Source organism: Delphinus delphis, chromosome 12 (genome assembly GCF_949987515.2).
Source record: "Delphinus delphis chromosome 12, mDelDel1.2, whole genome shotgun sequence".
NCBI lineage: Eukaryota > Metazoa > Chordata > Mammalia > Artiodactyla > Delphinidae > Delphinus > Delphinus delphis.
In genome coordinates, this window is record NC_082694.2 from 2275761 (window position 1) to 2300171 (window position 24411).

The window sequence follows — 24411 nt, forward strand, 5'->3', positions numbered from 1 at the left end:
CCTGCACACGTCTCTCCGCGTGAACAGTGCGGTGAAGCCGGCTCTGTCCTCACTGGTGACTACATGTAAACCTCCACGGTCAAAAGCAACCAGAGCAGGATCTCCCACCCCCGTGGGAGGTTCCGCGTAGCTCAGACTTTACCTTTCTTGTTTGGCTCCGTCGGTCTCAGTCTGAGACACAGACTTAGTTTTCTGTTGTTTTAGAACGTTGTGAACTCGGACTTTGTAGCTCTCAAATTCAGAGGTGACAGCAGCTTGTTCTGCCTGTAACAGTTCAGAGAGAGAGAAATTTACTGCATTTTCTAGGTTGTGTGATCCTCCTATTTTCTCTCAGAGACTAATGAATTAAGATGAAAACCTTTCTTTAAAAATAAGCAAAATGGCTGATACTTTTTAGCCCCCAGTTACCTTTCCCTAAAAAGTACACTTCTGTTGGCCTTACACTTTTTTAAAGCCTTTGAACGACATAATTCTGTCTGACAAGAGGTACATTTCTACCTGTTTTCGTCCCATGTAAATTAATTTATTGCCCATAAATTTTATAATAGCACTATTTGCCTTTGGAACTTTAGAACAATTTTCACTTATCATAAATATAAGAAAAATTAATTCAAAGAAATTAAGCTACTTGAACTTCACTTTTCAAAAGAGAGTGGGAAAAGTTAAATTCTAGGTCTTGGACTTTCTTGAAGTGACCCGTGACCTTCCAAGGCCCCTTTGCCAAGGTGGCTTAGACAGAGCTGCACCTGTAACAAAACCACTGCAGGGGTCTCTTCTGTATGTTGAAGAAAGAAAGTGGCTGTTCTAACAGAATATGATTTTATCATCACTTAGCCCTCAGAGAGAACTGTAACCTTCCTAATGAAAAAACTAAAAAAAAAGAAAAAAAAAAAACCTTTCTTCCACACAGAAACTGTAAAACAAGGTTAAAATGGAAAGAGTATGTACCCATGTCTTTCCCTTTAGCAAAAAGAAGTTATGCAAGTGAGAGTCAGGGCTGGGCTGGGGTTGGGGTGGATGGGGCCAAGCCGGGTGGGAGCCGCCCGCCCTGGGGAGGACGCACCCTGGCCGCGCGGCACTCCTCCTGCAGGGCTGCCACCCTCTGCTGGTAGGCGCCCAGCGTGCGCTGCTGCTGGTCCGCGGACGCCTTCAGGTGCTGGTGAGCTTTGTGCTTCTCCGACGTCATTTCCGCCAGCTGAATCTGGGGGCAGAGGCTTTCGGTCAGGCTCTGGTGAATCAGATCTTCGTTGGTTAAACCGACTTTCGTTAAACACCAACTTGGGTTTTGAGAGAGGACTATATTTAAGGGACGTAATTAAATAGTAGGATTTTTAACTTATGATTATTGAAAGACTGGAGTCAATATGAGTAGAACATTTTCACAATAAATTAACTTGGTTTTCCTTGACTCAAAATCAATCAAATAATCAATCATGAAAAAAATTCTAGACCACACGTTACAGTTCAACGATTAATACCTAAAGATATTATATATAAACATAATGGATATAAAAAAATATAAACGTAATAGATGTAATGTAACATGAATATATAAAACCTTTTTATAAACAGATTCCTGTGACTGTACTATCATTTAGAAAGTTCAGATGTAGGTTTGGGGCCATGTTTATTTTCTGCTGCCATATTCTTAATGTATTATGGGTTTTCAAATACATGAAAAGAACCAAGCTTATGGTCAATGGTAAACCCAGTTATAAGCCACACTTGGCTCACTGCTTCTCCTTCCTCAAAATGTTGATGAAGAATATTTAGGGGGAGAAATGTGTGTGTGTGTGTGTGCACACATGTGTTTAATATATACATATATATTTAGAAAAATCCCCAAGTGGTACCTTACTTCCACATGCAAATTTTTAAAATCTTAAAGAGTAAAAAGAACCTTACTTTATACACTTCTACTTGCTGCTGGCTTGCCTCCAGCTCGCCCTTTAAAGACGCTTGAAGTATTAAGTGATCAGTTTCCTACAGAACAAGAAACTCCGTTAAATTAAATAGTGCAGTTATTCACAAATCCTCTATGAATAAGGACTGAAATACGACACTGAGGAATTCGCATACCGCTCGCTTTGAATCCGCCAGTTCTTTTTTGGTTTTCACAAGCAACTGCTTGATTTTGGTGTTTTTTTCCTCATACTGTTGTACTGAAGCCTGCAGTGAAGCTAGTGGGAGAGATTGTTTCAGGAGAAACAGTTTTATGAGTGAATTTAAGTAAACAAATGACAAGTCTTTTCTTTGTATTAGTCTACCTCTGAAAGGAATTTGTCTTAGATTTTTATCACGGACCATTGCAAACATATATGACACTAGTGACAATAACACACTAAACCCCACTGGACCCATCACCGCCTTTAACGATCACCAACACATGGCCAATCTCATTCCACCCAGATCAGGCGTCAGGCCCACAGGCCACTGTTGCTGCCTGTTTCTGTGAACAGTTTGTTTACATACTGTTTACAGCTGCTTTAGCGCAGCAAGAGACCACAGGGCCCGCAAAGCTGAAAATGCGTGTTGTCTGGCCCTTTACAGCAAACGTCTGCAACCCCAGACCCACATTCCCACTTACTCCTGTGCCCCCTGGGCTCCCCACACTTGAAGTCCATTTGTCTGTATGTATTTTAGCACGTATCTCTAAAATAAAGGCATATACTTACTGTGTATCTAAAACATAGACTTTACTTGTAAGAAATACCTCAAAAGAGGTGCTGTGTGTTTCTAATTGCCTTAGAGGCACAGATCTGATCTGTGTTTGTGATACTAACTGTTTTGTAGGATAAAGAGTTCATTAAGGAACAGACTGAAACATGATTAAAACAAAAAACTTTTATGCTAACAGAGGTAAAGAAGAGCATCAAATGGGAATAAGTGGATTCACTGTCCAGATCACAGTACCAACCACACCAGCAGGCCAACCTGGCCACAGCCATTGTGAAGCAAGTAAAGAACATCTGACAGAGACCTTGGGGCCCGAGATTTACGACCTGGTCCTTTAAGAACAAGTGCGCCTGATGCTGAGTCTAGGCCACGAACGTGGCCATGTGACGGCTGCTAGAAGACCCCACCAGCAACGACTAACTCCATGAAGTTAAATCCACATGCAATGACGGTATCACTCAGTAAACAAGAGCAGGTGTCCTGTAAGAAAATACCTTAACTTGCCTTTATGATATGTTATCATCAGTTATTTCCTGGCAACTATTTACCCAGTCCTGAAAAGACTGTACAAGGCACAAATTACATACAAAGCTTTTAAGTGCTCCAGGAATTATGAGCTCCGAGAACACAGAATGAAAAGAGAGGATACCACCTGGGATAATGTGATAACGTAAAGCAAAATATAACTATTAAGACAGAAATGCAAAAGGCCATGCGGACCCACGTTGGCTCAAGGTTATATCCAGGTTATATCTGCTTGGGACAAGGAAGACTTCCTGGAACAGCAAACATTTAAGATTAGTAAGGATTCCAGAAGGTGAGCACAGGGGTGGGAGGGTGAGGGCACAGCAGCAGACACAGTCGTGGAAAAACATGAGTCGTGCTTCAGGAAGAAGGAAGGGCCTCTGCACCGAGGGAGTAACGAAGGTTAGGCTGAGAAGGTACACGGGGGCCCGATGCTGGAGGGCCTGGGATTAAGGAGATGTGTGTTCCTCGCGCCCCAGGCAGACTGAGCTGGCTGAGGGTTTTGCATGGACACTGTCCTGATGTGTCCTCACCCTCCTCCCCGGGGGGTCCCCAGCTCCCCAGCTCAGCCTTGCAGGGCCTGTGCTGCCCGAGGCTGGGAGCATTTCCAAGACTCCACACTGTGCTCACTGATCTGTCCCGCTGTCCTTCAAAAGGGCCCAAGTACATTCTGGTATTCAGGGCCTTTCTGAACTGGATAAAGAAGAGCTTCCTAATTACATTTCACTTCTCCCTAACAGGGCAAGCCTTTTCCTCCAACTAGTTAAGACTTCCAAAATTATGTTATTTCTTTTCACTTCTGCTCATAACTATGCTGCAGAAAGGACCACCCTTCCCAACCTGCTTCTTCTCTTCAAATCTCACCCCCAACGCAAGCCCCAACTTTCAATCGCTTGTCTGCAGAAGCTCCTCCCTCTGAGCTCTTGGCACCCGCTGCCTGAACCTCTCATTCCTGTACTTATTCACCAGTGACAGTGGGTGGTTTCTTGAATAAGCAGCTCTTTTTAGTTTTTCCCAGGTTCAAGACTCTTTTTCAGCTAGTTGACTAACTTGCAAAACCAAATGTTTGCAACGTGTGTGACCTGGAGCCCTGCTACCCAGTTTGCACAAGAACGCAGCTGGAAGACGTGGTATGTGCACAGTGAGGATTTAAAGAAACCATTCACAGAAAGATATCTGAAAATTCCTTTAATTACTTAGGAATTAAAAAACCCATGGGCCAGGACTTTCCTGGTGGCGCAGTGGTTAAGAATCCGCCTGCCAATGCAGGGGACACGGGTTCGAGCCCTGGTCCGGGAAGATCCCACATGCTGTGGAGCAACTAAGCCCATGCACCACAACTACTGAGCCCACGTACCACAACTACTGAAGCCCATGCACCTAGAGCCCGTGCTCCACAAGAGAAGTCACCGTAATGAGAAGCCCACACATCACGACGAAGAGTAGCCCCTGCTCGCCGCAACTAGAGGAAGCCCGCATGCAGCAACGAAGACCCAATGCAGCCAAAACCAAAACAAAACAAAACAAAAAACCCATGGGCCAAAAAAGAGATTCAAAGGAAATTAAAAAGTATTTTCAGCTGAATTAAAATAAAAATATAACATATCAATTTGTTAGCTGTAGCTGAAGGAGTGCCTAAAGGGATACTTAGAGCTCTAGATGCTTACATTAGAAATTATTTAACAGATAAAATGGAATATAATCACCTGAAAAAGAAAGATTTCGCCGCTACTGCATTATCCCACTCTGCTGACAATCAGCAAATGGTGGCCCAGGACCACCTGAGGAACGTTTACGGGAATGAACATATTAAGCGCCCACCTGGACTGCACACAAGGGTACAGGAAGTGGTTTCACAGCCCCCTCTCTGGTCCTCGGGCGGGGTCCCTGCTGTGTGGATGACCTGGCCGCCAGGAGCTGGTGAAAGCCACAGCTAGCGCCCTCCCCCCCACCGACCCCGACCTCTGCTGGGCAGTGACCGTGAGCTAAAGTGGGCTCTATTTTACTCACTCATTTCATCCTGCAGCGTTTCTTGCTTCTGTTTTTGGAGTTTTATTTCTTGTTCCAAATCTTCTATCTTGCTGCTCTTATTAGCTAACTTTTGATTTAATTCTTTCATCAAACGTTCGTAATCAGCAATTTCCATGTTCATCAATGTGGTTTGTTGGGCATCCTGCACATGTTATAATAAAAGATCCACATAACACCAGATGAGTTACTTTTGTTCCAGAATTTCTAAAAGGATGCCACGGGAACACACTGGCTCTATAGAGAAAGTTCATACATTAAGGCAGAAACTACAAGTTGGCTACATTCTAGTTTGTAATTTCAGAAAGTATTTTTGTAATAATTTGACTTTTCAGTGCCATTGTATTTCATTATAGTTTTCATTAACTACAATTGGTGTATCTGCTCTTGTGGGGCTCTTATTTATAAATGTTCATATTTAAGCAACTCTTATAGTACCTTTATTTTTGCCCTCATCTTTGAAAAAGTAGAGAAAAATGAGCCAAAGTTCTAAGCATAATACTAACTTTAGCTTTTGACATTAATTAAATCTTCATTTGTCATACAACAATCAGGTATGAAAAATAAAATAGCAAACTGAAGTCTAATAATTTGTGAGCCTAGATTCTTCTGGAGAGACAGGCACTCAGAGAACTACATTAAATTTTCAGTATTTGGAGGCAAATAATCTATAAAGCAGTATTTCAGCACCACAACTAATGTTGTTTTTCAAATATTTCTTTTCTATGTTTACAGAATAGTTTAAGAATGTGAATATTCGTATCGGTTTTGAGTCTGGTGTTTCATTTTACCTTTCTAACCAGCTCTAATTCTTGCATGGTTTTCTGAAGCTGTTTCTTTTCCTTTTGCAGTTGTAGCTGAAGCTCTTCAAGCTCGTTTACAGAACTGGCATGCTCCTAAAAGTAAAAATAAAAACATCACCACCCCTAAGCCAACCAGCATTAAAAAAAAGTATTTGTAAGGGGTTATAAAATAAATCTGAGATATAAAGTACAGAAAGTTCCATACTTAAAAAAAGAATACACCCAAAAATTATAACTTGGATTCTCAAATTCATAGCTGGCATACATTAAGGATTTAATAAACTTTGCTATATTAACAAATGCTACTCATTAGCAAGTCTTTCATTCACTTAAATACTTTGATAAAAATATCACTGTATAAATGAATTAATCCCACAGAACTGTTTTTACCTTTATTTTCTGCTCTTTCTGAAGTTTTTCAGCTTCCAACTCTTTGTCTGCCATGGCCTTGGCTTTGTGGACTTCCAAAATCTGCACTTCTAATAACCGGGTGTTAGACTGCAGTGTCTCAATGCGGGCCAGGAGGTCTTCATTATCTGAGTTTAATTTTTCACACTAGAATGACAAATGATTCATTACTGTAAACATGCAGAAAATACACACAGGAGAGGAAGAATAAAATGCAACATTAATGAGAATATTGGCATAGCATAAAAAAGTGAAGATTTCAAAATCGATTCCACAGAATGAAAACGTAAAATCAAGAGTAAGTTTAAAACACTACCACTGTTGATATTAATTTGGCAAACATTACAAGAGACCAGCAGCACTAACAGAGGAGAAGGCGGAAATGAAAAAATGAAAACAAAAAACCCAGAACTGAGATTACAGCAATAAGACGGGATGGTGGCTAGTTTTCTGTCATATTCTTCTCCCAACAGTGGGAAAAAGAAAATAAAGTTTCTGACTATGTATTAAATTTAATTTTTTGTGCAAAAAAATATTAGAATTGAAATATACTTATTACAATTTCCATGTATGCATTTGCTCAATTTAAAGTTACCTGAAAAGTCAGATTCCTTAATTGTCTTGTCAGGTCTTCTACTTGGTGCTCAAAATTATGAGCCCGTTCTTTCTCCAGATCCAACTGCTCTGACTGCTTATCATATTCCAATACAAGATTCTTCAACAAAAGACAAAAGGATTTAACTTTAGGGTATTATCATACACTCAATCAGCCAGACTGTATTACTGAGCCATCTTAATACAAGATTTATGAGTTCATTCCGGAAGCCTGAAATATTTACCTAGGTTCAACATTTGATAGAATACCCAATATATTATACCCAATATATTGTATGTTATATAATACAATTAGCATAATCCAGACGACTTTTAGTATGGGTGGGGAAATCTATTCAAGGGAAGAGGATTTAAAATGTATACAATATAGCATCTCCCAGTTATATATCCTAGTCATCAAAAATAAACTTCTGAAATGTATACATTTAAGAAGGGAGGAGAAAAAGTTTAACCTGGTCCTGTTAACTCCACCCAAAGAATTCTGCTGAGGGAATTGTTTCGGGCCTGGTCTGAGGTGAGGCAGAGGTGCTAATCGAAGAACACAAGAAGACATTTTATACAGTCTCACCCTTTGATGCAAAACGTTCATCAATTTCTGAAGACTCTAAAACCAACTGAATTTTTTTCTTTGATATTCCTAGTTGGCCCCTACTCAAGGACAGAATCCTGGGACTGACCTTTGTGCTATACACCAGCCTGTGGGGTTATCCTCCAAAATATATGAGAGTCACTGTTTCCGGATTGCCTGTAGTTTGTTTCCTCTCCCTGCTTCTTATAAACCCTGTTTTTGCCTTGTTCCTGGACTACTGACTGCTCTCCTGCATAAAAATGAATCCCTGTACAAAATAACTAACAAAATGGTTGTGAGTTTTCCTTGAAAGTGGCCTTCAAAGAAGTACAGCTTATCGGTTCCTTCATGGATTGTGCCTTTGGAGTCTTCCCCAAGGTCATCGAGGGTGGAGATGACCTGTTTTTCCTATGTTATCTTCTAGGAGTTTTATAGTTTTGTGTTTTACACTGATGTCTGTGACCCACTTTGAGTTAGTTTTTGTGAAGGTGTAAGGCCTGTGGACAGATGCATTTTTTTTGCATGTGGATGTCCAGTTGTTCCAGCACCATTTGCTGCAGGTGATCTTTGCTCCACTGTCAAGAGCTGACTATATCTCTGGTCTGCTTCCAGGCTTTATTCTGTCCCACTGTTCTGTTTATTCTTTCACCAATATCACCCCACACTGTCTTGACTGCTGTAGCTTTACAGCAAGTCTTGAAGTTGGGTAGGTTAATCCTCCCACTTTGTTCTTCTGTTCTTCTTCAATATTGTGTTGGGGACTTCCTTAGCGGTCCAGTGGTTAAGATTCCATGTTTCCACTGCAGGGGGCCTGGGTTTGATCCCTGGTTGGGGAACTAAGATGCCACATGCGAGGCACGGCCCAAAACAAAAAAACATTGTGTTGCCTCTTCTGGGTCTGACCTATATCATTTTCCTTCTCTCTGAAGAACTTCTAACATTTCTTGAAAGGCATGTTTACTAACAACAAAGTGTCTCAATTTTTATCTGAGAAACTCTATTGCTTCTTCACTTTTGAAGGATAATTTTACAGGGCACAGAATTCTAGGTTGGTGGGTTTTTTCTCTCAACACTTTAACTCATTCCACATGCTTCTTTTTTGTATGGTTTCTGAGAAGTTGGATGTAATTCGTATATTTGCTCTTCTATAAATAAGGTTATTTTTTCCCCTATGGCTTCTTTCAGGACTTTATCTTTGATTTTCTGTAGTGTGAAAATGACTTGCCTTGGTGTCACTGTTTTGGTATGTACCATGTGTGGTGTTCTCTCAGCTTACTGGATCTGTAACTTGGCGTCTGACCTTAGTTTGGGTAAATTCTCAGTCATTATTGTGTCAAGTATTTCTGTTGCTCTTTCTCTTCTATGGCATTCATTATGCATATGCTATATTTTGTGCAGCTGTTCCACAGTTCTTGGATGTTCTATTCTTTTTTCCCAGTCCTCTGAAATACATATTTTAAACAAATAAATTGGTATACCTGGTCTACCTTTGCAGGAGATAATAATCATATGGGTTCTGAAAATGTGAAGAAGCAAGCTCCCAATGGCTCATAAAAGACAACCTCATATATGAATTTCAAAGAAGTGTTTTTTAAAACATGGACTTATATCTTTATATATTAAGGATACTAACCCCTTGTCATATTTTCATATGTCAATTTTATATTTTATCTAGTTCAATTTGTCTTTTCCCTTGTAACTTCTTTAACTGCTTTTAGGTTGAGAAAAGTATTTTGTATCCAGAGCTTGAATGATCAAGTATTTTATTCTAGGTTTAAAAAAAATTGCTTTCATTTTTTGACAAAACTGCAGAATTTATTTTGGTGTGTGGCATGAAGTAAAAATCTAACCAAATTTTCCTGAAGTAGTTTTCTGATTCCTTCTGCATTGGCTTCTCTGTTTTCAAATCTTACTGGGGTTGCATAGTTTAGTTGGTAAAAGAACAGATCTGGGACCAGACTGCTTGAATCCAACCCCAGCTCTACTAGTTACTTGCTCTGTGACCTCCGTGCCTCTGATTCCTTACTGGTGAATCAGCAACGTTAACAACATACTTATCACACACATATCAGGTGTGACAAGACAGGTAAAGCACTTAGAAGAGTGCCTGGGGCCTGTGAGTGCTTGTTTTTATAAAGAAGTCTCTTTTCTTTTTTTTTTTTTAAAGATTTTTTGATGTGGACCATTTTTAAAGTCTTTACTGAATCTGTTACAATATTGCTTCTGTTTTGGTTTTTTGGCCCCAAAGCATGTGGGATCTTAGCTCCCCGACCAGGGATCGAACCCACACCCCCTGCATTGGAAGGCGAAGTCTTAACCACTGGACCGCCAGGGAAGTCCCCAGAAGTCTCTGTCTTCTGTTCAATTAACCTGCCTTATTTTTGCATCAGAACTGTATCATATTATGTAGTTTTATAATAAATTTTAGTGTCTGGTAGAGCAAGATGTCAATTTCCTCTTTTCACTTAGTCTCATTAAAGTTCTTCCTGAAATTTCATTTTTTTGGACTACTTTGGTATTTTCTTCTTTCCATCAAGTCCCACTTGACTACTGGCCACTCTCCTCCCCCTACCCGCCTTTACTTTTCCACACAGTATTTTCTTGGATTTTTGTCTGCCACTGGAATTTAAGTCCCAAGCAGACAGGAACTCCCAAGCAGACAGGAACTCCGTCTACTTGGTTGACCACCGTCTCCCCAGTAATCAGTACTTAGCCTGGCTGTATAAATATTTGAATACATAAATAAATATAATGGTACTCTCTTACTTTTAATTCTTATATTTTTTATAATAGATTCTCATGTTATTTAGGTAGACAAGCAATACTGCCTTCAAATAATGTTTTCACTTTCGTGTTAGACATGTCTAACATTCACATTTATTCACCTGGCCAGAAGACTATTAAATAATAACAGTAACAATGGCCATCTTTTTTGTTACTGATTTTATTAGGAAATCCCAAAACAGAAATTTAGTTTTAAAAAGCAATAGCTTAAAGGCATATTTAAAGCTTAGTCACTTAAAATCTGATACTAGGATGATACATTACACAAAAAAATAGAAAAAAAGATTTACTAAAAAATACAAGGTGATTATGTTATGGACAAGAGTTTTACATTTCTAGTACATTCCTTAACTCAGAAGTTACAAATATAACTTGTTATTAAAATAACTATTTTTACCTTATAGCTTTCTGCTCCTTGAATGAGATCTCTCATGGAAGCAGACACCTGATCCCTTTCTGAGCGAACAGATTCAAGTTCTTCCCGTAGCGTCTGGGCCTATTTTAAATATACAATAGTTTTTTATGTAGAGACAAACTTGATTTTCTAACATGTAAGTTCCTTAAACGTTGCCTTTTTAAGTCACCTTACCTCTTTTCTGCTAGAACCTAGTTCTTTCTTTGCCTTCAAAGCAACTAGTTTTAACTTCTCTATTTTCTCCTCTTTGTCTTTGCATTCTTCTTCCAGATATGCTAAAAACATACAATGAAACAATTATCTATAGACTCAAAGGAAAAGAACGAAAATACACCCATTATTTACTTACTTTAGCCCTAGAAATGGATCTTTAATCTGGAACACAAAATCTGCAATTTGAGATTAAAATAAAGTAAAAGCAAAATATTAATATCTATTTTTTAAAGTAAAAGCTTATTTTCTAAATGAGGCAAACAATGTGAAGAATTTTCATTTTCTTCAATCTTCCAAAACAGCCTGTTTTTTTTGGCCATGCCACGTGGCATATGGGATCTTAGCTCCCTGACCAGGGACAGAACCCGTGCCACCTGCAGTGGAAGTGCAGAGTCTTAACCACTGGACTGCCAGGGAAGTCCCAGCCTACTGTTTTTAGCCATTTCCTAAGTGTCTATAAACTGGAGAGGCTGTCAGGACCCCTTTAACAGTAGAAGATTTCCTGGAAACGCAAGTGTGCTAGGCTTTTAGGTGATGTGCAGATCAGGATCAAGTAGAGGAGATATGAGATGCACTTAAACATTTACGATCCATAGGCACATGCCTCTTGGTTGGTGGGTCTGATTTTTACAACTGAACTTGCGATCTGCTTACACGTCCAATCTGGATCTCTCCCGTATCCTCTCTAGCCACCTCCCCGACTTAAACACCAGTGTTCCTGATCTTACTTCTTGGTTCTGCTTAACTTCAGCTACGATCTGAATTTCTGTCCCTGCTTCTTCATCCAGTGTTCACAGCACCTGTGTTCACGTATGCTGCCCTCCTCTGGCTGCGACAGGTGCACTGCGTGTGCCCACAGCACAGGCCGTGTTCCACTTCTGCATGTCATCCCGCATAGTCTCACCTACTCAGGCATCAGTGTAGCAATTCTCCCCTCTCTTGTGCAGCAAATCCCCCTAACAGATTTTTTCCCAACAGTTTACAAACATGCAATAAGAAAAATATCACCAAAGAGATTAAGGTCAGGAACAAAGAGTGGAAGCAGCTAAAGAGGGCAGGGGACGGTCATGATAGGACAGGTGAAACATCACACAAAGAAAGGCAAAAGAGCACGCCTCCCCTCTGGACACTGTCCCATGTCTTCTTTCTTTTATAGCAAAACTCCTTCTAGGCGTGGTCTATACATGCCCTCCTCACCTTTCTCTTCCCCCATTTTCCCCCTGAACCTACTTCAACCAGGCTCGGGCTTCAGTACATCATGGCAAGTGTTATCAAGTCGCCAATGAGCTGGGTGCTGCTTAGCTTGGGTTAGCTCTGACTGCTGGTGTGACCCTTCTTCCCTCCTCAAGCACTTCCTCTACCTGTACTTCATCTGTCTTAGCTTCAAAGACATCTTATGCTCTGGGCTCTACCTCACCGGCTATTCCTTCTCATTCTCCTTGGTTCTTTCTATCTTTCTGACTTTTGACAGAGAACTGTCTCTGGTCCTCGTCTTTTTTCCTACGCTCACTTCCTTGGGATCTCAACCTCATGGCTTTTAATGCCCACTGTGTTAAGCATGGAGTCTTATCTGGTCTAACCCTCTCCCCGTAACTCCAGATTTGCACAGTTAGTAGTCTACTCGACATCTCCAGTTGGGGTGGTAATTAAGTTTCATTTGTCTAAAACTGAACTCATGCTCTCCCCTAACCCGACCTTCCCCAGTCATCCATTACAGAAAACTGTGGGTCATTCCAAATTCTTTCAACCACCCGTCCCCTCTCCCCCACCAATCCCACTGGGCATTAAACTGGGGAATTATGGGTACATCACACAACACTTTTTTGTTTCTCCATCTTAAAATAGGAATAAAAGAGCTACCTCCTAATGTTACTCTGAGGAATAGATGGGTATGGGGAAGTCCCAGCTCTTCTGCACAACACACCAGCCCTTTCACGCTCAGACTCCTGCCTCTCCAGGATTTCCTAGGAGGCTCCTGGATGTCATGGATGCTAACGTACGAGCACCTGCTGTTTCCTCCTGCAGCAGTACCTTTCTTCTCGTGTCAAATTTCTCATTCTTCAACACACAGTACAGCCTATTCTGTGATGTTTTTCCTAACTCAAAACGAGCAGTTAATCATGTCTTCCTGTACTGTCACCAGCGTACCTTGTCCACACCCCGAAGTACTGCAGTAACAGCCCCTTCTTGCAGTGAGTTCTTTGAAGACACGGTCTGCGTGGTGTGTATCTTAACCCCCTTCTTATTACCAGTGCCTAGGTAGCTGGGCATTCAAATAAGGTTGCTAAATGCATGAAAAATCCAAAACCAATCATGGAACCATTTATAAATGGAATCACATCACTCCTTTGGATTAAACAGTAGAAAGTGAGAGTTTTGAAAGGGAAGGCAAGCAGATGGCAGCGGGGCAAGAGTGGCGGCATCGGGAAGAGAGAGCTACTCATGTTTTTAACAACCCATTAATTGGTGACAATGCTCCCCAATCTATTCTAACACCAAGAAGAATCCGTGTGATTAACTGTGACAACATATGCAAAACCATAGTTACCTATTTTTTCTTCAAACTCTTTTACTGAAGGTTGATCACTTTCTACGGAAGGTGATTTCTCTAAGGAATCCTAGGTTTTATAGGAAAAACAAAGACAATCACTGCATTCCCCATGATGTACTGGCCATCATGTTAAGCATGAAAAAAATCATTATCAAAGAGAATTCATACAAAAAGCAATCTGGTGAACAGTCTTTCTCTTCCCTTGATAGACCAGGTAATTCTGACCTTATCATGCATGTAGCATGATGCTTTTTACTATAAACATAGTATAGGTCATGTGTTTTACTATAAAAAACAGCAATATCCAAGGCCAAGACGAACCACCCAACAGATATCAACTACATAATGCAATAAGGAAAGATTAAACGATGATTGTAGTTTATCCTGTCATGATCTGGGGAAAAAACCCTAAATTTCTGGCTAAAATTAAATACCACTTTAGCCTACATTTCTGCTCAACAGTGCTCTTTAAGTTAATATGCATACCACACAGGATGAAATTCAAATTTTTCCATGTTTACTTGTAGCTTTGCTGGTAACTAATTATACAATTTTAACATTTAACCCCCTAATCATCTAATCTTATATAAAAACAAAATTCTAAAATGATCTAAAACCAAAAAGTGATCAATGTGATAAGGTGTGATGTGAAAATGTTTAATGTACTTTCAGAAATACGCATGTGATCTTAAGTGCTAAAAATTTACTTCTGACTTCAAAGTGCAGTAATATATTTTCTAGAGTCTATGACTAGAACTAAGTATTTTAAAATCAATAAAATGCAAATTAATAGTACCTTTAATGATATCAACTCTGCTCTCACATCTTGCAATTCTGATTCTTTTTGTTCTAGTAATGGCCTTAGGTTTTCAAGTTCCTTTATAAAATATTTTCCTTTTTCATTATGGTTTTCATTTTTACTACATAATTTTTGAGATAATTCTTCAACTTGAATTAGGAGATTCTGATTTTCAAGCCTTGTTTGTTCATTAGCATTCTTCATTTCTAGAAGATCAGACTGCAGGGCCTCTTTTTCCAAGAGGGTTTCTTCTAACTCTTTCCTTAAGAGAGGTTTCTCTAGCTCATGGTCTCTTAGTAAAGACCTAAGTTCCTCACATTGAATCACATTCTCTTCTTGGAGAAACTTAATCTCTTTTTCTAACTCTGCTACCCTTTTACCATACTGGAAGACCAAGTTGTGTTTTTCTTCATTTATTTTAGCTAAGGATTCACCTACAGCTTGTAGGACACTTACAACATCTTGTTCTTCACTTTTTTCTGAAACTTTTGACTCCATTTGTTCAAGAAAACCACACAACTGAGCTCTGACAAATAACTTCTGAAGTTGCTCATTTTCCAAAAGTTTATTTAAATTATCTCTTTCTTCAACTGTTAACTGAAGTTTCTTTTCTAATTCAGAAATCTGCTCCTTCAGCATAAAATCTCCTTCTTTTTGAGATAGGAGAGATTCCAAATCCCTGCTCAACTGGTTCTTTTCTGAACACAGTCTACTATTTTCCTCATGAAGAGACTTCACTTCAGATGACACTGCTTCCTGGTCTTCAGAGAGAGTTTTCAACTGAGCCATAAGCTTTTCCAGTTTTTCGTCATTTTGATCCTTTTCTTTTAAGGTTTCTTCTAGTTGTGCTGTTAATTCATTTACCTTTTGTTCTAGCTCACTGTTGCACTGGGTAGTCTGCTCCACTTTCTCCCCGGGTCCTACAATAAACCTTTCTCCCCTTTCACGTCTGTGATAGACAGTCTCCACCTCTTCATGAGAACCTTTAATTTTACTTATGAGATCATCTTTTTCCTCAGTAAGAGAACTTATCTTTGCTTCAAATTCTTGTAACATGGTATCTCTCTGACTGAGACTAACTAAATATACTTCATTCTTTTCTTGAAGGTTCTTTATGGTATTTTCAAGTTCTGGTACAATTTGTTGCTGTGTTAATAACTTTTCATTTTCTCTCTGGAGACTATTCATGGTTTCAAGAAGAGCATCTTTTTCATTAAATGCAGTTCTGAGCTTCTGCTGAAGTTCATTAACATCAGATGCTTGCTGTTGCTTCATTGATTCAAACTCTTGACTTATTTTTCCAGCAGATTCCCCCAACTCTGCTTGTAAAATTTCCATAATCTCTCGTAAACTCTCATAATTTAAAATTGCTTCTTGCTTTTCTTGTTGTAGGTTTTCACACTGTTCCTTAAGACCCTGTATTTCAAACATCAGTGTTAATTTTTCTTTTTCTGAACCTGACAATAATGCCTCATTTAGTTCTGATATTTCTTTTTGATGTTGTTCCTTAAGACTCTGTACTTCTTTGTTATGTTGTTCTACGGTACAGCAAAATTGTTTATTTGAATCTTCTAGCTCAGATTTTAATTTTTCAACTACACACCCCTGTTCTTCTTTAGCTAGTAATAATTCATTAATTTTAAATTCTAAATCTTCCCGTTCGTGAAAAAACTCATCCTTTGTATGCTGGGCGTCAATTTCAAGTTTTAATTTAAGATTATTCATGTAAGTTAACTCGTCTTTTAAGATGCTATGTTGAGACTTCAGTTCTTTTAGGGTATCTTCTAAGTGTTTGACTTTTTCATTTACTGCTTGTTCTACAAGAGTATCTTCCTGTAAGAGCAAAGAACACATCTGATTTTCCTGGTTTGCGTTTTCTAATTCACATTCATATTTCTCCTGAAGGTTCTTCTCACTTGCCTCACACTGTCTGACTAAGTTCTCCTTTAGCTGGTTTAAATGATTTACTTCTGCTTCGTGTTCTTTAGCAGATGCTTCAATCTGGCACTTCAATTCCTTCACCTCTTCTTGGTGTGTAGATTTCAACTGTAAAAGTTCCTCTTGCAAACTATTAATTTCTTTTTGGTGCTGCTGAGAATTAGCCTCAATGACTCCTTGGAGATGAGTAATTTCTCGCTCCTTTTCATTTGTGGCAACTTCTAACTGCTTTTGCAGACATAAAATCTGCTCCTCAAAGGCCGGCTTGATTTTCTGAATCTCTTCCTGTAGTTTTTTAACATTACCTTCAGAATCACTCTGAAATTTGATTTGTTCTGAAAGCTCTAATTGTTTTTTTGATGCTTCTTCCAGTTCCTTTTGCCAACCAGCTTTATCGTTACTGTATCTGGAATGTACTGCCATTAATTCATTCTTCAAATTTTCCATTTCTTTCACATAGTTTCTTCGTGATTGTTCAAACTCCTCGCGCACATCTTCCAACTTAGTTGCAGAATCCTGTAAAAGTAAGCACACAAAAATTATTTAAGATAAAACAAACCCCTGCCCTCAGGAAAAATTAGGCTCATAAAAGAAGAAATGAGCAGAAATGTACATGAAGAAATATGATGCTGAGATTCCAAGAACTCTGCTTAGAAGCTCCGACTACCTTAAGCAGTACTAAACAGGTTACTCAAAGAAATAACTAAAAGCTAGGAAATCTCTGCATTTAATTTTCCTTTAAATGGTAATAAATTATGTAAGTTGTATTAAGTCATAGGCTTTAATGAATATCTCCTGAATAGAGTAATACAGCTTTGGGGAGAAAATTAGCAGACCCAAAAGACAGTTGAATATCCCAGAACTGAATACACAACTTTCTTTCCTTTCTTTTTTCTTTTATCTTTTCCTTCCTTCTTTCCTTCCTTCTTTCTTTTTCTTTTTCTTTCTCTCTCTCTCTCTCTTTCTTTCTTTTAGATAACATTTAGAGTATGTGTGACAATCAACTTATTTAAATAATTTTTTTTATAAAATAGGTATTTTTTCCCATTTTTATTAAAGAATATTACAACTAAAATGAAGATTACACAATGGAACAAGTAAATGTTAGCTCTATCTCTAAGTAGTTGGGTGATTTCAGTTATTTTTCTTTTTAAATATCAATCTGTTTCCTTGTCTGTAACTATTACAGTTAAAATCAGATCAGATGCTTTTTAAGGTCTTGGCTCTAAAATGCATAACTATACTATGTAAGTTAATAAAAAGCAAAAAAAAATAAAATGTTGCTTTACCTCAACCTCCTGCTTCATTTTAATATTTTCCTTCTTCAAAGAAACACACTGTTGCTCAGTCTCTGCTTTTTCCAAAAGCATAGCATCCAGACGTATGGTCAATGCCTGTTTTGGAACAGGATGATTTGTTTGCCTGAGGTTAAAAATGGTGGATTGACTTCATGCATAATTACCTCCTCACCTTTTCCAAACCATGCTAAAGTAAGAATATTTAAAAAGCTATATACATAAAAGCAAAGTAAAAAGGAGAAAAGACATAAGGGTATGAGAAATTTCAATATAACTTTGGAAAACTGAAAGTGGAGGACATGGAAGACGTGAGTTAGAAAGAACAAGAAGTCTATAACCTCAGGGCTTGTGCAGGGAAACACATGAGAAGCTGGCAAACACTAATTAGAAAACTAAATGCTCAGGAACTGGAGAGTCAGGTTCAAAAATCGGATTGACTGACAATCTCAATCAGGAGTGCTTAGAATAATGGGCAAGAAATCACCAGTGTCCCCCTTACCCCAGAGAAGTTTACCTCCTGCAGAAATGAAGCAGGAAAGGAAGTTAATGAAGTGGAAAATAGAACAGCCAAGAGTCAGTTCTTTGAAAAAAGCTAACAAAATAGACTTCTTGTAAGACTGATCAAGAGAAGACAGAAGTCACAAACAATATTATGAATAACAGGGGAACCTATCTATATATAAATTACAGATTATACAGTTAAGAAGAATATTATGATTAATTATTAATCTGCCAATCATACTGAAAAGTAAAATGGTATGGATAAAACTTCCTAGAAAAATGTAACTCAAGAAAAAAAATTAAAAAGCATCATCGGGCTTCCCTGGTGGTGCAGTGGTTGAGAGTCCACCTGCCAATGCAGGGGACACAGGTTTGTGCCCCGGTCTGGGAAGATCCCACATGCTGCGGAGCGGCTGGGTCCGTGAGCCATGGCCGCTAAGCTTGTGCGTCCGGAGCCTGTGCTCCGCAACAGGTGAGGCCACAACAGTGAGAGGCCCACGTACCGCAAAAAAAAAAAAAAAAAAAAAAAGCATCATCAATACTATTACTACTTAAAAATCAAACTAGTGGTTTAAAATTGTCCACCAAAGAAAACAGGAGGAACAGATAGTTTTATAGGTGAGTTCTATCAAGCTTTCAAAGAACAGATTATCCCAATTACATATGAATTTTTTCAGACAAAACAAAAAGCAAGAAGAATTCTCAAGTTATTCTACACAACTGGCATAACTTGATAACATTATGCAAGGACTCTACAGATAGGAAAATCACAGACCCATTTCACTGTGAATTTAGATAAAGTTAATCTTAAACATTAAAACCAAGATAAAATCCTAAAGAAACCTTAGTCAACTATCACTCCAGAACTGCCTCTGAACTTCTTTTGTGAAATAATAAAGAAAAACTCTTGTTCAAAAATACAAAAACAAAGCAGATGTAGAAAATATTTAGAGTTCTATACCAAGTTATAACTATTATTCAAACATGAGAGTAGAATAAAGCCACTTTTAAATACAAGATGACACAAAAATTTTCCTCCTATGCATCTGTTCTTAGGAAGCTGGAGAAGGACATGCTCTACCAAAATGAGGTTAACCAAGAAAGTGAATGACCTGTGACCCAGCAAACAGGGTGGGGGGGCCAACATATGAAAGCAGTATAATTCACTGGATCATGGCAAAAGGCCGACTCCAGGAAAACCACAGCAGACCTGGAGAACAACCAGACCAAGTTAGCACAGGACAGAAGGCTTTAGGAGGCAGGTGTCCAGAAAAAAATATAAACGATTATTTGATCTATTTGACCAGTTGGCAAGTAGGAGTCATTGTGAAAGATAGCTAAATTTTCATCTGTTGTAACAGGAAGTTAATAGCTAAATGTCTCACCAAGGGATAAATCAAAGAAAAGGAGTATAAGCATATTATTCAGAAATACAGAGATAATTTCCATAAGCTATTTAGAATTATAAGTTATTTAGTTGTTAGTACTATTTCTAAATCATGAGCATATATTACTTTTGTTAAAACAATTTTAGTTTTAAAATTAGTTTTTTCACATTGCATAGTATTGCAATGTAAACTCCTGTTTGGTAAATTATCAGGGGAAGCCTGAAAACATTAATAATTTTAGGAGATATACAGAGGACATTATCTGAAAACAGCTATAAATATCCTTAAAGAGTAGAGGCACAAATGGACAGTTATTTCCTAGGAAATACAAATTTGATTCCAGCAAAGAGAAAACAATAAGTGATACGTACTAGAAATTCCACATCTTGACATGCAATTTTTACCTTCCTCTTGCATTTGGAAGCAGCATATAAGTTCACTGTAATACCATACACCTCAAATTTTGACATGGAAAATATGGGTTTTTATTCCTCTTTTTTAAAAGTCAAATATGCCAGGTTTGCAATAAAACTTTAGATGTATTTCAATGCACTAGAAGATGACTATCAGAAATTTTAATAACTAAAACTTGTAAAAAGCCATACATTTTTATGAAGGACAGAAAATTCTGTATTCAAAGCCATGTTTTTCCAGTGTACTTTTCCCAGTGAAGAGACAAAACATAGCAAGAAAGTCTTTTCCCTTTTCCAGAGGTGCAGAGGACATATCACATTGCAGTATATGATTTTCCTAAAACAGAAAACTTACTTACAGCAACTGAATAACTGATGCACAGCTCCGCCAATCACTCCCCAATGTAATTTTCTCATTAACACTGGAGACCAAAGATTTCATTCTCATTTAATTTTACCAACCTTTACTTTCTGAGACTTGAGTGGTCAGGATAACATGCTTTAATATTAAATTAATAACCTGAAAGGTAAAGTTAGCTAACTGAGAGAAATTTTCTACCCTTAAATTTTTAGGAGGAGTTTTGACAGAAGGGGAGAATACATTGATAAGGAAATAAGGGACAGATATTTGAATATTCTGAAATGCAACAGCATGAAAAGTATTTTAAGGGCCAAGAGTTAACTGATGCAAAATTAGAACAGAATCTCTGCAGTGCTCTTTTCAAATACAAAAACCTCCTTTTTCGTGCGGGTGTGCATGGATGGATGGATGTATACATGTGTGTAGAAAATATCCCCCAAATAATATATGGTAATAATAAAACCATCGAGTACTTGCGTGACAGATCCAGCTCTACGTACTGTATGTACTAACTCATAATACAACTCTATGAAAGTAGGCCTTATCGTTATCCCTAGTCTACAGATGAAGGAAGAAACGTAGCCGTAAAAAAAAAAAAAAAAAAAAAAAAAAGAAACGTAGCCGTGGTCACATAGCTGGTGTGTGGCACAGCAGGGGTCTGAAGGTGTGAATCAGGTGGTCTGGCTCCACAGTCAGAGCTCTTTAACTACATGGAGTTGTACTTTTGCTATTACTAATCAGGGAAATACATAGTGACCAAATAAACAAAACCATTACGAATTCAGTAATGCTTCAACCAATCGGCGCATTACGAATCCAAATGGTATTTGTGTATACCATTCAGGATTCATACACTGTTCTAGCTAAATGAAGAACAAAATGGTAGTGCAAGGTATGCACAGCGATTTAAAGACTCCTGGTAGTAGCTTCATGGGAGTCCCTCAATTGTGCATGGCTCACAAGTTGGGACACTAAGATAACATATAATCAAAGAATAGATAGATACTATGACTCAAATTACAAACATGCAAAAGCAAGGAAAAAAATTTTTTTCTGCAGAGCTTTGAAAAGCAAAGAAACTTTAAAGAAGGTAGGCCAAGTGGGGGAAGGAAAAGCATTTAATTACATTAAGTAATTAATAAGTAAGAATGAGCAACTCAGGATCTTAAACAGGGAATAACAATATAAAAACAACATTCTATCATCTGACGAGAGTATGTAGAAGTAAAAGAGAAAGAGAGCCCAGTTACGGGTTATCAAGGTAAGTACGGTTAGCAAGTAAGACATGATGTGTTTAACAAAGAACCATGGGAATGGAGAGAATCATCAAAGTCCTGAGCGTGGCTGGGTTTTCTGATGGGGAGAGGGAACAGCAGGCCTGAGACTGAAGCAATAACCATAATTACAGTGTGTAAAGGATGAAAGGACAGAAAGTAATACCACTTCAGAACAGAAAGGGACGCAGAGGTCATTCACCTCTCTTTTTACAGTCAACCAGAAAGGTGAAGAGTGGAACCAAGGGCAGAGAGGAAGTGGAACAAAAGGCACGGAAGCCAGAGAGTGCTCAAGCAGGCTGACAGCCCTCAAGGAAATCCGACTTATCATCAGGCATCTCCTCTAAGTAAAGAAGTGAAAATTAAAGCAATACTACAACTGTTTCATTACCTTAATAATATCATCAGTTCCTCCAGCAACAGCTTTCGATCTCAATTCTTCAATTTCTTTCTCCAATTCTAAACAATTAAAAAAATAAAAAGATACTAGTTCAGAAATGAAGAAAATAATTCCTGGCTCAAGTGATAAGTACATTCTTAAAAAAAAATCACTATAAATTAGAATACATTTAAGAAGCAGCAGATATGGTGAGGAAGCACTAAGTTCACCCAGCATTACATTTTATTTTCCTTTTTATTATGGAAAACTCCAAACAAATTAAAAAAACCCAGAGAGAATAGTGCGATTAATCTCTATGCTCCATCATCTTGGTTTAATAATTACTACATGACCAACCTTGTTTCATCCCAACCTGTATTCATTTCCTCCTTCCCCTCTTGTCTTATGCATCCTGATATTTTTGAAGCAAATCCCAGACATTATTTCAGCTGTAAATAACTTCTTACTGTATAATCTTAAAGCAACAACTAACCTCATATTAAACATACATGTTAATCTATTTCATCAACTCATGTCTAGGTCTGGAGCCTAGGACATCTTTCCAAATAAATTACTCTCTTATCATAAGCTGATCCAACCTCCAGAAACACAGTTTGACCTTTTCTAGTAGTAAATAAGTCTTGGCTTTTAGGCAGGGCAGTTAAGTTACTGAAAATTCAAGAGCTCACCTACACATATTAAAAAAGGATACTAATATCTTTGTCTTTTTGGAATATAAAGAAAGGGAAACTGAATAGGCAATCAACCAACTTCAGTAAATAAATATATTTCAAAATTCCAGGAACAGAAATCTTTTACTAGTTTACTTGGGGCCTCTTCTTACTTCCTTGGGCTCAGAACTTCATGTCTCTAACATTTCAACTGGCAACTCTAGGAAAAAATGCTTTACTCAGAAAAATATACGATCCACATGAGGAAAAAAAAAAGTGCTGAACTTTAACAAACTGTTTTTAAAATCCTCCTCCCTGACTTTATTAATTCAAAGGTAACTGCAGTTTAGGGATATGAGATAATAAGAAATATCAGAAGCAAAGTTTACAATGCTAACTAATAACAGATTCCACTACGCTAATATTATTGGATTCGCTGATAAAACAAGCCAATGTACTATTACAAAACTAAGAGTTGTAACCATGATTAAAAAAGATTGCGGTCAAGACGAATATTTTCAACCCAATACCTGTACATCTTGATTTAGCTTTCTGTATTAGCATCATCTGCTTCTTGGCAAACTTGATAAGATCTTCCTTGGGCAATGTTTCCAGCTGGAAGAGTCAGTGATGTTACCAATTAGGGAGAATTCATGTTTCTACTATACCACAAAAAAGAAACATAAAGTCTGCCTAAAAATAAAAAACATCCTACTGAATAGATCTTTATGTCAACCAAGCACCACATTTTTTAAGATTAGCAAATGCAAGTTTCACTCAATAATTATTAGCTCAGCAACTATTATGAAATGTAGAGAAAATCGCACGTATCCTCTTACATTACAGATATCCTTGTTACAGGTTAAGACACTTTCTAGATTTTGATTTAATTGCAAAGTTAGGGAACTGCGACTAATTCTACGTAAAGTTCCTTAGATCTGTAAAATTGCTTCGTCCTATTCAAGGCTGAAAGGAGCCTCTGGCCACAAGAAAACACGTAAGCCTAATTACAGCGATAAGATGAATCAGGGTGCGTTTAGGCTTTACCTAAAAATCAGGGAAAGTTCCTTAACCCCTGCGGGCTCAGTTTTCTTAGGCATAAAGCTGGCATAACCACATTATTTATCTCACGGTTACCGTGAAGCTTCAATGCAGTCGAGTGTTTGGGCGAGTGTCTCAAAGTCAGCTTGAAACAATAAACCTCGGCGGCAAGTCCCCATCTCCTGGGCGCCCGTTCAGGGCCCCAGCGGCGACCTGTGCTCACATCGCTCACATCAGCGGAGGCGCAGGCAGAGCCGAGACCGCGACGCCCGCCCACCGCTCGGACCTCACAAGCCAGACGGCTTCATCTAACGTTGGGAACCTGCGGAATCTCTCAGCAGCGCTGAGCCGGGCGGCAAGGAGACGAACTCAGGCGTCACACCAGGGAGCTCCGAGAGGAGGGACTAAACGCGCGACCGTGACAGCTCAGGCCGAGAGCCTGGAGGAAAGTTGTCCCCCAGGGAGCCCCCTCCCCTCCCGGCAAGACCCCGCCGCTCCAGCGTCTCTTCACCTTGGATTTCCCGGTCCCAGGAGCGGCCGGCGAGGCCACCCCGTCGTGAACAGGCTCCTGCAAAACACAACGAAAGCCAGCCGGTCACATGCGGCTGTGCGGACCCCGGCGGGCCGGGAGGGCAGGCGGGTAGGGGCGGTGGTCCCTCGGCCCCCGGGCCCCCGCGTTACCTCCATGGCCACCCGCAGCCCGCACTTCCGCCCGCTGACTCCTACGGAGCCCCGCCGCGGGTCAAAGGTCGCGCTTCTCCG

At 38.9% G+C, this 24411-nt stretch overlaps 2 protein-coding genes across 2 annotated transcripts in view; one reads left to right on the forward strand and one right to left on the reverse strand.

Moving 5' to 3' along the window:
* The window catches only part of GCC2 (GRIP and coiled-coil domain containing 2), a 37474-nt gene extending 13087 nt beyond the window's left edge, over positions 1-24387 (reverse strand). The window contains exons 1-17 of the mRNA XM_060027198.1: positions 24331-24387; positions 24161-24217; positions 23139-23223; positions 21950-22017; positions 17613-17717; positions 14383-16839; positions 13584-13653; positions 10997-11097; positions 10805-10903; positions 7036-7155; positions 6423-6587; positions 6021-6125; positions 5212-5374; positions 2080-2180; positions 1906-1983; positions 1064-1201; positions 143-264 (exon numbers count right to left, since the gene is read on the reverse strand). Coding sequence (XP_059883181.1) covers positions 143-264; positions 1064-1201; positions 1906-1983; positions 2080-2180; positions 5212-5374; positions 6021-6125; positions 6423-6587; positions 7036-7155; positions 10805-10903; positions 10997-11097; positions 13584-13653; positions 14383-16839; positions 17613-17717; positions 21950-22017; positions 23139-23223; positions 24161-24217; positions 24331-24336 — 4040 coding nt within the window. The 5' untranslated portion in view covers positions 24337-24387. The remainder of the gene's footprint in view (positions 1-142; positions 265-1063; positions 1202-1905; positions 1984-2079; positions 2181-5211; positions 5375-6020; positions 6126-6422; positions 6588-7035; positions 7156-10804; positions 10904-10996; positions 11098-13583; positions 13654-14382; positions 16840-17612; positions 17718-21949; positions 22018-23138; positions 23224-24160; positions 24218-24330) is intronic.
* The window catches only part of LOC132434760 (uncharacterized), a 105608-nt gene continuing 105531 nt past the window's right edge, over positions 24335-24411 (forward strand). The window contains exon 1 of the mRNA XM_060026343.1: positions 24335-24390. Coding sequence (XP_059882326.1) covers positions 24335-24390 — 56 coding nt within the window. The remainder of the gene's footprint in view (positions 24391-24411) is intronic.